Here is a 14,686-nt window from a genome sequence, read left to right on the forward strand (position 1 = left end):
TTCATGATGCAGAATGATTACAATAGCCGATAATCCATTTTCCCAATGATAAATCCCTATATGGGTGGACCGCGAAGGAAACTAAAGTGACGTCAGACTAACACCTCCCTATTTACAGGTGACTTGTCAACCAGTGTCCAGCACTAATCTAATTAGTATCTAATTCAGATACTGTGTGCGTTCAGCAATAAAGCCAAATGCATCGTTACTATAGTAACCAGATTAGACACTTCAAACAGCATCGTTACTAGTTTGATTACAGAGACACACAAGGTTCCCAGACATTGCAAAATGAAATTCAAGGACTTTCAAGTACTTTTCTAAGCACTATTTTCCATTTTAAAATGGCATTTAAAATTATACAATTCACTCTTAAATGCCGTTTTTTATTGAAAAGAAAATCAGATCAAATATTTATGGTTTAAAACGAATTTCTGACAATTAGTTACACTTTAGATTAAAAAAAATAAACAGATTATATCACTGATCACAACTCTAAGCAGGTAATATGTAGTGAAGTAATTTCACTATTCAGGAGTGAACCTTCCCTCCTGGTTAAACAGGTTAGTGACAGAAAACCATAGCTGCACAAACCCTTTTGAGGCAGCATAATAATAAATGCATATTTTCCTGACTTCAAAAGGTGCTATAGATAACATTCAGCCACTAGGTGTCGCTAGAGTACCAGCATGTCACGTATGCAATCAGGTGCCTTCCACTAGAGCACCAGCATTTCACGTATCCAATCAGGTGCCTTCCACTAGAGCACCAGCATGTCACGTATCCAATGAGGTGCCTTCCACTAGAGCACCAGCATGTCACGTATCCAATCAGGTGCCTTCCACTAGAGCACCAGCATGTCACATATCCAATCAGGTGCCTTCCACGTGGAGAGGGGAAGTAGGGACCCGCAAAAATCAATAAAATTATCAATTAAGGCGAGACACGGCAGGTGAAAATGTTTTTTGATGCACTGGTAAATTTTGAGATTTTGTGCTATTTTGCTTCCATAACATGTCTTTTGTCAGACTATTGGAAAGGAAACGTTCAAAAACACATTTAGATGTTTATTTTACTACACTTTGTCACGCTGCGCCTGTATATTGTATTCATAGTGTTAAGAGTCCATTGGTAGCCTCTATATTGTATTCATAGTGTTAAGAGTCTGTTGGTAACCTCTATATTGTATTCATTGTGTTAAGAGTCCATTGGTAACATGAATGTACTGAGCAATGGTCTCATTAATTTTTTTTACCAAGGTGTCACAAGTAATCTGACAATGATATGATGATATATTATTGTTGAGAATTTGTTGAGGGCTTTAACAAAGTCTTAAAACTAAAACAGTTTTCAAAGCAAAGCGTTTTCAAGTGGGCTTGTAAGGCTCAATGTGGGTTCTGACAGAGGTACGATGTGGCCCAGCATGGGTTCTGACAGAGGTACGATGTGGCCCAGCATGGGTTGACAGAGGTACGATGTGGCCCAGCATGGGTTCTGACAGAGGTACGATGTGGCCCAGTGTGGGTTCTGACAGAGGTACGATGTGGCCCAGTGTGGGTTCTGACAGAGGTACGATGTGGCCCAGTGTGGGTTCTGACAGAGGTACGATGTGGGTTCTGACAGAGGTACGATGTGGCCCAGCGTGGGTTCTGACAGAGGTACGATGACTGATGTGGTTTGCTGGCTGGAGTGAATGCAGAGAGAATAACATTTCTCATAAATAGGGGCGTAAGGATACCAATAATTTTGAGATTCTATATACGAATTTAGATTTTGAAATGTATTGATACTAAAGAGCTCTACTTATAGATTATATACGATACATATACATTGGTTTGGCTCAGATAAATAAAACATTTATTTCAAAGTTTCAGTAAACAATGAAAATGAGCTTTAAACAGCATGCTAATCGCAGTAGTCACACCATAGTTAAACTGAGATATAAAAAAAGAGACCTAGGGAAGAGTCGAGAGGAGAATCGTCAATACAGTTTTATATTTCAGCACACTGCATCAAATGTTCTATTCTGTATTAGGATCATTACACCCCTACCAAGGACTATGTAAATATTATGAGTTATGAGAGTGACGCTTGAAACCCACCAGGCGTGGGTGCAAGCACTCGCAGGTTTCGTGCGAGAAGAGCGTGCGTGGCCATCCACACCCAGTCCGACTTCAGAGTGGGCGAAAGTGCACAGAGGAAGGCACATTTACATTGGAACAGCTGTAAATGCCTAGTCTATATGCGAAGTCAGTCCCCGTTTGAAGATTTTAAAAAGATTTCCAGTTCCAGTGTTCTATTGTCCATTTCGCATGTATAACCAGTTATTATCTAATTCATTAGAATGTTAGAATACATTTTAGAATGATGAAATCAGTGTGACTGTACTCTTGAAAAAGTATAGTATGGTTTATTTGTATTGGGAAAGATACAGACACATTAGCTGGTTGAACAACATCTATATGTGTGGTAATAATGCAGATATTGAGTGTATTTCTGTTTAAATGCGCCTGGAGCACACCTCTGAATACAACCAAAGCGGAAAAATGTGCTTCCTGCACGCACGGTGTGAACAGCGACGCCTGTTAACATGGGAGCGAACGTGAATCGCTGATCGCCCGCCCGCCCACCTTGCGCCTGGTGGGTTTTGTGCGTTATGAGGCTTTCAGGTGACAGCAACATAATGTAAACAAGCATAGTTTGAAGTATAGTTCAGTAACAGAGTGGATGCTGTGGCCTGTGGGTCAGAGGTGAAAGGTCAGGGAGAGCTCAGGGCTCAGTCAGGCGATCTGGGCTGTTGCACAGTGCATGGTAGAGATCAGACGTGAGAGAGTACGTGGACAGGACCTGCTTGAACTCCTGCAGGGGGCAGTAGACTGCACTACAGCCTGGGATCAGTTGGTCCTGCAGAGACAGAAACACAGATGTTGTTAACCAAGTCTATTCATCGTGATTGTTATTAAATGACAATGGAGATTACCAGCAAACCCACGTTATTAACCAACATGTAGGGTTTAGTGAAGACTGATGAGTTAAATGACCAATCAGTTTGCTGCCTTTTGATTGACAACCGCTGACAACCACTCATGTGGTCGAGGCGACCTGTGACCCATCCCCTGGTTGAATGTGGAAGTTGCACAAATATTGGCCTTTGGAATTATTACAGATTTGACACATTAACCCTTTCACTACCACACTACCGAAGGTTAACCTTTCCCTACCGCTACAGAAGGTTAACCTTTCACTACCACTACAGAAGGTTAACCCTTTCACTACCACACTACATAAGGTGAACCCTTTCACTACCACACTACAGAAGGTTAAACCCTTTCTGTTCTCCATTGGCCCCTTACTTAAAAAATATTATCGTTAAAACTACATTCAGAATTTGGAATCAATTCAGACGCCATTTTGGGTTCAAAACTCAATCCCACTTGGCCCCGATAGAAGCGAACCCTTTATTTCACCCATCACTGATGGATGGAGCATTCTCCTTATGGGCCTCACTCGGTATTAATACACTAGGTGACCTGTATATAGATAATGTTTTTGCCTCCTTTCAGCAATTATCAGAGAAATATTCAATCCATAGCCGACATTTCTTTCGGTATCTACAGATTCGTAGCTATGTCTGTAGCATTAACCCTATATTTCCCAACCTTCCAGAGGTAACACCCATCGACTCCTTTTTAACCCCGATGTCTTCCATCAAGGGCATGATATCGACTATGTATAATCTCATTCTCTCCTTATGTCCCACCACAATACACAATATTAAAAGTAAATGGGAGGAGGATTTGGAGGAAGAGATCTCGGATGACATTTGGGTTGACATTCTACGTCTTGTTCATTCTTCTTCTATTTGTGCAAGACACGGGTTGATACAATGCAAAATTGTTCATCGAGTACACCTGACGAAAGTCAGATTAGCCAAAATGTATGAAGATATTGATCCTATATGTGATAGATGTAATTCGGCCCCAGCCACATATACTCATATGTTTTGGACATGCCCCTCCTTGCACAGGTATTGGGTTAGGACAGCCGAATCACGTCCAATCTTTCGCCGTCGACTAAAGACGCACTTCTTCAACCATTATCTGAATTAAAAAAAAATAAAAAAAAAAAACAATAAAAAAATCTAACCCTAACTAACCGTACTGTCATGCACTTGTCCTAATAAACTAACCTACACTGTAGCACTCAACACTTTGATGAACATTGTTGCTCAGCTGATAGAGTTGTGCCCTTCCTGATGGCTTGTCGTACAGAACTTGTAAGTCGCTTTGGATAAAAGCGTCAGCTAAATGACTAAATGTAAATGTAAATGTATATTGGACAAATATTTTTGAAACCATCTCGGGAAGTATTGAGACAAATCTTGAACCAAATGTATGGACAGCGCTTTTTGGATACTCTCCACCTATGTTATCACTTCCAAAGCACAAAGCACACGTTGTGACATTTACCACTCTACTGGCCAGGCGGCTGATTCTGTTTAAATGGAAGTCCGCTGCTCCCCCCACTCACCTTTACTGGATTAGAGACATACTATACTTTATCAAACTTGAAAAAATAAGATGTACTCTGAGAGGTTCTTCATATTTGTTCAAGAAAACGTGGGGTTCATTCCTTGTACTTGTGGATGATGTACAGTTCCATACTATTCCAGAATAGCAATTTGTATGCTGCTTGCTGTTAGTCATCTGTGTGAACGTTAATCCAACGTGAGTTATTTGATATACCGTATATACATTGGGGAAGCATATTTGGGTACCTGAACATGTGCTAACGGAACGTAAACCAATCCCGGTCACCCTCTTTATCTGGGAACGCCCAAACCCAACTTCGGTCACGCCCCATCTTGCGCGGCATTCTGGATCTTTCCTCACAGCCCCACCAGATTTTGACGTCGAAAGGTAGGTGATATGAAATCATACTTATTTTAGAGTATATATATCAAATTTCATGAGTATTCATCTATATTTAGTCATCTAAAGACTACTAGATGTGAACGTTTGTACCACTGCAACGTTATAATTGTTCGAATGTGTTCGGGGCGACGCTGTTTCCCAAGTAAAAGTAGCATCCTGTTCCTTAAACATGAACTCCCACTCGCCCCAAGATGAAGTCAGATCGTTTGTTTATGTTGCTAGCATATATAGCCAGTGTTTTGTCCGACGAAATGTGTTGTACATTTGTAATCTTCTTAATAAGAGATCTAAGTTTGTCTGAAGTAGGGTGACCAGGTAGTGATGAACTGAGGTTGCGCGAAAATAATCGAAGGGAGAACAATAATTGTCGCGGGGAAAATAATGAACTGGTTTTCTCTCTCTCTCTCTCAATCTCTGTATAAAAAAACATCTGAAGCATAGACAGACAGAGTGACAAAGTCCAGAGACAGCACAGCAGACACGGTAGGTTTGTGTGTGTGCTTGTTTGTTTCTCTACAGGTGAATGGAGGTGTGTGTGTGTGAGGCTGCCATGCTGAACTGGGTGAAGGTAAGGTTGTGTGTGTGTGTTTGCATGTCTGGTAATATTTCGGCATAATCATTTTGGTTTCATGCTCATTCATATTCAAGTTCATTAACAATAGGCAAGATCTTCTTGATACCTTCCATTGTTCTTCATCTTTTCATCAGAATTTCACTCATATCCAACAAACCATAGCAATAAACTAAATTCATCATTGAGGTCAACAACCTCCTTATCCATATTCAAAAAACAATTCAAATCTAATTTAATTTCATCATAAATCACTCACATACAGTAAGTTCCCTCCTAGCACTGTTTTTTTTAAATAATGTGCTAAATAAATCAAATAAAATAAACTCGTCAGTCGTACAATAATAATAAAGTTCATATTATTTTACTTTCTTGTTTAAAATATTTTTGTGTGTTTGCAGAGCATGCCTAATATCCGGCAAATGCGGAAGAGGGAGAGGAAGGTGCGTCTGTGGGCCCCGGAGGCCATGGACCAGGCCATTGCAGAGGTCAGAGCAGGCAGGTGGAGTGCGAGGCGGGCAGCCACGTTCGAGGTCCCTAAGTCATTGACCGTGGGAGGGCAGCCTGCGCCAAGAGGGGGGCCATAGAAGATACTTCAAGCTCCTCACCACCACCTTGGAGGAACATGGGCTGAGGGAGAAACCCCGTCATATTTACAACTGTGACGAGACAGGGTTTCAGATGGACTCCAACCGGAGGAAGGTCGTTGTACCCCGTGGGACGAAGCACGCCTACAGGCAGGCCCAGGGAACCAGGGAACACATCACGGTCCTGGCCTGCCTCAAGAGTTCACCCGAAGATCTGGAAAGGTCAGGAGGAACACCACCAAGGCCCGCCTGCTCACCGCCCAGGAGATGACGGATGCCATCGACGAGACAGAGGACCGCGCCGCCCGCGCCGAGGCAGGAGCTCTGGCCAGGGCAGACCGACAGCGGCAGCGGGCTGAAACATCAAGGACTCCCACAACCTCCTCCCGTACCCTGCGTGGCGGCTCTCTCCACAGCCGCAGAAGAGGAGTGTATGAATGAAAAAATGTATAAATATGTATGGTGTGCTGTAAATAGTTGATATTGTTCTAAGTTATGTTTATTATATTTTTTATATATTGTTTATAAAATGTTAAAAAGTGCTGGCTGTTGTGTTAAATTTGTCATATTTTTGTTGAAAACACATGTACTCTCAAATGTTAATGTGACAAGTGATTGTGATTAATATTTTGTTTGTTAGACAAATAAAATGGGGATGTTGTTTGCTCCTGAGATGAGATGGTAGACAAACGCTTTATACACTACCTTCCAGTTAACAGTAGATGGCAGCATTGATTTTAAAGGATGAAAACAGGTTCAAACAAAAGAACTCCATTTTCCAAGATCTTTTTTCACAGTTCACAGGTCAGTAAAAGGTGATGAAAATGCGATCTGAACACAGGAGCGTTAAACTATGAATGCGCCCTCACGTCACCTCAGTACAGTGACCGTGAATGGCCACCTAATTATCATAATTAAAGTGCATCATTAGCATTATGTTTGTTGTCTAAAGGGAACTAAAATGGTAAAATTTAAGTTTTTAAATGATATCCGCATATATAGGACAAATAAAACAGCGTTGTTTTGTAAAAAACTCCAATGAAAACGGCGCAAGGTACGTAATATTCGCTATTGTTATGCAAATGTGATAGAATCCTATAAAAAGGTGGACGCACTTGGGCACCATGACGTTATATATTTGATATACTATGTATATACTTTTGAGACGACTGTCGTGCGACCAAGTCAGTGTTTGTTTGTCTTATTACTAGGGATGGGTACCGAATTCGGTACTTTTGAGGTACCGAACCGAAACACGTCGGTACTACCGAGTATCTTATACTTAATCTTTTTTTATTAATTTCTTTTTTTTTTACCTTTTTTTTTTTTTTTTTTACCTTTTTTTTTCATGTCAACGTTCACACGCACAATATATGCTTACCTAGGATTTGACTTGATTCAACAACAAAGCAGTCGGAGCAATGACAAGCCGAAAACTGTCGAAATTGTAGTTATTTGAAGTTTGAATTTTTCTTTTTACGACTGAGGTAGGTAAATAAAATTTCTTGAGACTAAAGTACAGAAAAAAAGGTACCGTTGGGTACCGGTATCGATTCACAGGTACCGGTATCGGTTCAAATGTGAAAGGTACCCATCCCTACTTATTACCGGTATTTACTTTTGAACTCCGTTTTATTTGTATTTTTATTTTTTATTTTTATTTATTTTCTTCTGTTTAATGTTGTTATCTGTTCTATGTGGACAATGACAATACAATAATGTATATATGCAGACATATACTTGATTTCTATGTCCTAAAAAAAAAAGTATAATAAACAAAAAAGTGAAAAAAAAGAAGGTTAACCCTTTCACTACCACACTACATAAGGTGAACCCTTTCACTACCACACTACAGAAGGTTAACCTTTCTCTACCACACTACAGAAGGTTAACCTTTCACTACCACACTACAGAAGGTTAACCCTTTCACTACCACACTACAAAAGGTTAACCTTTCACTACCACACTACAGAGGGTTAACAGTCTACAGACGCCAAGCTTGCTCTCCATGTCACCATGTGATGTCAGAACTGCATGGGTGAGAGTGTGGAAGTCCTCTTTGACCCACCAGCAGCCAATCCTGACAAGCACTAAACTGCTTTGACACTTTGAGTGCCAACGACGCTATATGTCGTTAGTTCATGCCGACCGTTGAGTGCCAGCGACGACAAATAGCGTTTTTTTTTTAAGGGAAATCCAGTTTCCTCATTTTACTTCTCCGGCAAGCCATCCGAAAAGATCCAAGTCATTGCAGAGCCACAAAACAGCGTGGAATACATATTTCCAGTACCCAGCGCTGAATCAATTTGAAAACGATCCATAAATAGGCCGAAAAATTACAACGTTTTTTGTGTATTCCAGAATATTCCAGTATAGGGCGTTTTATCACTGAATCTTTATATTTTCCTGAAACTTTCAAGAAAACTAGGGTTTTTCAAAATGGTATAAAACGGAAATGAACAGATTAAAAAACAATCCGTTTCGACAATGTTGACTGCAAACAACTCTTTGGACATTTACCATTGAAGAAGAGAGAGTTCACGCACCTATATGCTACAACACACCTTCCCTCGGAAGCAATAGTTGCGATTGGAGGATCAAAAATAGAGGGCAGGTTTGATAGGTCAACTGTATCCTACAATAAAGGTGCGTGTCGCTCTCCTTCAGCTGACTGCAGCTCAGTCCACTGTCCATAACCTTTCCAACTATTACAGGTTCTCTATGACTGTAGGAGTTATCTATTTCCCTTGAGGCATGGGTGTAAAGTACTTGAGTAATTGTACTTCGTTACAATAATGAAGTACTGTTTTGGGGGATTTGTACTTTACTCAAGTATTATTAGGTTTGTATACTTGTACTTTGTCTTTTACTCAATTACATTTCAGAGAAAAAAAAACACACTTTTTACTCCTTACATTTAAAATGCAGACATACAAAGTACAAATCTCGCAGGTCCAACAATTTTAATTAGTATATTTGTTAAACTAATGTTAACGTTATTAATCCTGCGGCCGCACTTTATTTAAAAACAGCCAATCAAATCCCCATCAATGGAAAATTAACCCACCCATACCCATGCTGATTGGTCCTTGTGCAAGACTAGAAAGTGGGGATCTTTGATTAAACACCTGCTATCAGAGGAATAGACAGTCAGAAAAAAAGTTTAGACTTTTACTTTTTAGTACTTAAGTACATTTAAAAGTAGAAACGTTTTGACTTTTACTCAAGTGTGATTTTAGCCAGATACTCTGACTTTTACTTGAGTACGATTTTGACAGTACCCATACTTTCACTTAAGTATAACTTCTGGGTACTTTTTACACCCCTGCCTGCCTTGAGGTATAACATGACTATAAACCCTGCACCCTACCTCCCCTATGTAGGACACTTTACCTCCCCTATGTAGGACACTTTACCTCCCCTATGTAGGACACTTTACCTCCCCTATGTAGGACACTTTACCTCCCCTATGTAGGACACTTTGACGAAGGCCTCCTTGGTGCGCCGGTGCTCGTGCAGCTCCAGGGTGAGGTCAGCAGCGTAGGGCGGCCACCGCATGTCAAAGACCCCCAGAGCCATCAGACAGGGCATCAGCGTGGTGTCGTGTGCCGAGTACAGGAACAGCTTCCTGGAGGGAACAACACATGTTAGTGAAACATGTTTCAGCCTGGATGGAAGAACGCATGTTAGTGAAACGTGTTTCAGCCTGGATGGAAGAACACATGTTAGTGAAACCTGTTTCAGCCTGGATGGAAGAACACATGCTAGTGAAACGTGTTTCAGCCTGGATGGAAGAACACATGCTAGTGAAACTGTTCAGCCTGGATGGAAGAACACATGCTAGTGAAACGTGTTTCAGCCTGGATGGAAGAACACATGCTAGTGAAACTGTTTCAGCCTGGATGGAACAACACATGGACGTTGGTGAAACGTCAGCCTGGTCGCCCATTGTGCCATATCCGCCGTCTGCGTTGTGTATTTTTTTTATTTATTTTTTCGAGGCAATCGTTGGTGGTGTAATTCCGTCCTCCCACGGCTTACTGTCTGAGACACCACTATCTATTCCCCAGTGTATTTGGAACAATCGTACACTGACTCGGACTGGTCTATCAAAAAGGATAGTTTATTTACATAAACAAAGGTCTAATACAGAATGAAATGAAGGAGGAAAAACTAAAGTCTAAGAAAAGCTAAGAAAATATCTATCTATACCCCAGGGTTAGAAAAAAAATAAAAAATTCAAAATACTGGGGCCGGTCTCCGTGTCCTGGAAGATTTCAATCTCCCGGACAAATGTGAGACATTTCGGTCAGTTTATTGAGCTTAAAAACAATTGATAGGCAGGCTATATAAAGAATGACATCCTCAAGGCATGTAGATTTATAATATTTTAACTTAAAACTAGGCTACTTTTGCGTATATAGTCATTAATATATTCCAAATAAAATAAGTCCCGAGACTCCGTGATGCTGCTGACTTGAAATCAAATAGGTGTCTGGGCAGTCGGCCCGACATTAAACAGCAGTCTGTTATAATCACATTTTTATGAGCTAACGAATTCCGTTATATTGGACATTTGTATTAATTATATCAAGCGAAGAACTGAGAAATTTGGCAGAGAGAGACGGCAACATTATCGTGGGGTCCGGTTCACTGAAACGTTCAACGAAGCGATAAACTAATCCAAATAGTATGCAACTGCAGAGCCGCAGAGCCAGCAGCGCTCTCAGGTCCGCTCTGAGGACCGCTCAGCAGCGCCACCCACCCAGTGGCTGAATTGCCAATGGCTGAATTAGAGTATTGCACTGTGCGGGCACAACTGTGAGCTCTGTGGCTCTGCAGTTGCATGCTTCTCGCTAATCCAGCACCAAGCTCCGCCATTCTCATCAGCAAACCACAGGTTGCGAGGGAATTATTTTCACAGGACATTATGACCGGAGATATTTAAATATGTTGGACTTCAACAGAATATATATATATAATTAGTAAACTGTCGGGGGCATTTTGTGCCCCCTTAACTGATTTTCGAGGGCATTTTGTCCATTTTCACGGGCATTTTGCCCCAAGCCTGCGTTCATTTCTAACCCTGATCTACCCACCTCTTTCTCTCTCTTGTCATTTGCTCTCTCCCCTCCCCCAACCCTCCATCAGGAGGGCTGCCTCTCTCTCTAGCTCCCTCTCTCCCCAACCCTCCATCAGGAGGGCTGCCTCTCTCTCTCTAGCTCTCTCTCTCCCCTCCCCAAACCCTCCATCAGGAGGGCTGCCTCTCTCTCTAGCTCTCTCTCTCCCCTCCCCCAACCCTCCATCAGGAGGGCTGCCTCTCTCTCTCTAGCTCTCTCTCTCTCCCCTCCCCAAACCCTCCATTAGGAGGGTTGCCTCTTTCTCTATCAGATTGTTCTGTCTCACTATCCAAACCCAACCAACTTCGACCGGAAAAGCCCATAGCTTTTCTGTCGGTTCGTTATCTTAACCTCTTAAGCATCGGACGGCCCGGCGGCCTGGTCCGTCACGCACTCACGTCCGTCGGCTCCGGGCTGCGTTTATGGCCGATCAACCAATACATTGTTGGAAAGCCTTTCGATCGTCACCTCACTCAACCTATTGCGTGATTCCATTCTCGAGTTACAAGACGAAACATCCGGCGAGCGTCATTTGACAAGCCGTTCGGACGAGTGACCACGTCCGGTTGTGAACGGTCCTGAACTGACTCGCTCGCTCGGTCTCTTATCTGTCCAACCTCGGTTGGTTGGTTGGGGGGGGGGGGGGGGGGGGGGGGGAGGCTGTCTGTCTACTGAGCGTGGTGTTATCTTAAGGAATGCTATCCAACCTTGAGGCGGCCGTCTAACTCTAAGCGCCCTCCACTTTGACCCAGATCGAACCTACCGCTTTATCAAAAGTTGTGACGTCGCCAGGCCCGTCACCTGGCAACCTGACCTGGTCTCTGACCACCGAGCACCGTCGACCGGCAAGCTATAACATTGGTTGTTTAGCCCCTCCCCGTGTCTGATGAAAGATGATTCCCGGCTTCATCAGTTTCAACAAACAGATCCCATCTAACTTTAAACTAAACACTTAAGGCGAAAACCAGCCATATCCTTCATTAGGGATGAGCATTTAGAGTAATTTAGTCAAGTACTGGACAACGCATTGAAAACGAATATTGAAAAAGGTGTCCAATAGAGTCGTCTTGTAAGCGGCACACTTGTTTATATGGACATCATCTTTCTCTGGTCTACAAGCTGAATACATTTCCTACCTCATATAACCGGATGCAAAGTCCATTTTTGACAATTTCTTTGCTCTCGCAATGTTTATATTCCATCCGTGTTAAGTTTCACTTTTGGTGTAAAGTACTTGAGTAATTTATTTATTTATTTTTTATTATGTTTTTGGTAGATTTTTATTGTTTTTTTCTCCGGGCAGTCCGGCAGAGAGAGAGAGAAAGTATGGGAGAAGACATTCGGCAAAGGTCGCCTGGTGCGGGAGTCGAACCTGGGACGACCGTGTTGCACCGCAGCGCTGTACGTGGTGCGCCACCCTGGCGCCCAGTTCTTGAGTAATTGTACTTCGTTACAATACTTAAGTACTGTTTTTGGGGATTTGTACTTTACTCGAGTATTATTAGGTTTGTATACTTTTACTCAATTACATTTCAGAGAAAAAAAACATACTAACATACTTTTTACTCCTTACATTTAACAGTAGAAGACTGGTAATACTAGCAGCCCATGGAAATAAAAGGTAAAATAAAGAAAGGATCATGGTTATATAAGAAGCATTCTGAGGTGTCTGACCTGCCAGGCTCTGATGACAACCCCTGAACTTTGTCCTCTATGTTGCTCATCATGGTATGAAGGAGGGGCCCCACACACAGCTGGAGGTTCTCCCTGAGGACACACACACACACGCACACAGACAAGACAGACAGACACACACAACATGAAATATAAAACAGTGAAGTTAAAATAACAAAACAAAACAAACAGCAGGGGTATAGAACAGTGACACTGGTTATAGTGAATATTCAAGTTTAAACAGATGGGTTTTCAGTTGTGATTTAAATGATAGTGAGTCAGACTGTCGGACATGTGGGGGGGGGGGGGGGGGGCAGGGAGTTCCAGAGTCTGCTGAGGCGTGAGCTAGGGATGGAGTCCAGTAGAGGATGAGTGGAGGGAGCACCCATGGTGCTGAGGCGTGAGCTAGGGATGGAGTCCAGTAGAGGATGAGTGGAGGGAGCACCCATGGTGCTGAGGCGTGAGCTGGGGATGGAGAGGAGTCCAGTAGAGGATGAGTGAAGGGAGCACCCATGGTGCTGAGGCTGGGGATGGATAGGAGTCCAGTAGTGGATGAGCGGAGGGAGCACCCATGGAGGCATGAGCTGGGGATGGAGTCCAGTAGAGGATGAGCGGAGGGAGCACCCATGGTGCTGAGGCTGGGGATGGAGAGGAGTCCAGTAGAGGATGAGCGGAGGGTGTGGGAGGGGGTGTATTCCTGGAGGAGGTCACTGATGTAGATGGGGGCTAGATTATGGAGGGATTTGAAGGTGAGTAGGAGGTTTTTGAAGTTGATCCGGTAGTGCACAGGGAGCCAGTGTAGTTGAATGAGGACATGGGTGATGTGGTTGGATGAGTTGGTGCAGGTGATGATCCTGGCAGCAGAGTTTTGGATAATTTGGAGTCTGTTGAGGAGTTTGGTGGGAAGGCCGGTGAGGAGAGCGTTGCAGTAGTCGATTGGGGATGTGACGAATGAGTGGACCAGGGTTTCAGTGTTTGATTGGGACAGATATGGGGTTAAAAGGTGCCATTTGAAAGATTTTCAATCGTTTTGGAATGAGCACCATATGTAGACTCATCCACAAACAAGTGTCATTTAAAGGAACACTAACATATTGGGATATACACTTATTTTTATTATATAATTTCCCCCCAGATGAGAAAATATGATTTTTTTTCAGTTTTGAAGTTGTCGGAAGATGTATTTTGACAGAGAGCTAGGCTAGCTGCTCCCTACTGCTTCCAGTCCTTGTGCTAAGCTAGGCTAGCTGCTCCCTACTACTTCCAGTCATGGTGCTAAGCTAGGCTAGTTGCTCCATACTGCGTCCAGTCCTTGTGCTAAGCTAGGCTAGCTGCTCCCTACTGCTTACAGTCATGGTGCTAAGCTAGGCTAGCTGTTCCCTACTGCTTCCAGTCCTTGTGCTAAGCTAGGCTAGCTGCTCCCTACTACTTCCAGTCATGGTGCTAAGCTAGGCTAGTTGCTCCATACTGCGTCCAGTCCTTGTGCTAAGCTAGGCTAGCTGCTCCCTACTGCTTACAGTCATGGTGCTAAGCTAGGCTAGCTGCTCCCTACTACTTCCAGTCATGGTGCTAAGCTAGGCTAGTTGCTCCCTACTGCTTCCAGTCCTTGTGCCAAGCTAGGCTAGCTGCTCCCTACTGCCTCCAGTCCTTGTGCTAAGCTAGACTAGCTGCTCTTTACTGCTTCCATTCCTTGTGCTAAACTAGGCTAGCTGCTACCTACAGTACTGCTTCCAGTCCTTGTGCTAAGCTAGGCTAGCTGCTCCCTACTGCCTCCAGTCCTTGTGCTAAGCTAGGCTAGCT

At 43.0% G+C, this 14,686-nt stretch overlaps 1 protein-coding gene across 2 annotated transcripts in view; it reads right to left on the minus strand.

Moving 5' to 3' along the window:
* Positions 1-365: 365 nt before the first annotated feature.
* Positions 366-14,686, minus strand: part of acp6 (acid phosphatase 6, lysophosphatidic) — a 111,308-nt gene continuing 96,987 nt past the window's right edge. For both annotated transcript variants that reach the window (XM_084320174.1, XM_084320173.1), the window contains exons 9-11: positions 12,887-12,979; positions 9,555-9,720; positions 366-2,904 (exon numbers count right to left, since the gene is read on the minus strand). In XM_084320174.1, coding sequence (XP_084176300.1) covers positions 2,770-2,904; positions 9,555-9,720; positions 12,887-12,979 — 394 coding nt within the window. In that variant the 3' untranslated portion in view covers positions 366-2,769. The remainder of the gene's footprint in view (positions 2,905-9,554; positions 9,721-12,886; positions 12,980-14,686) is intronic.

The sequence above is a fragment of the Notolepis coatsorum genome (assembly GCF_963971535.1).
Source record: "Notolepis coatsorum genome assembly, chromosome: 8".
NCBI lineage: Eukaryota > Metazoa > Chordata > Actinopteri > Aulopiformes > Paralepididae > Notolepis > Notolepis coatsorum.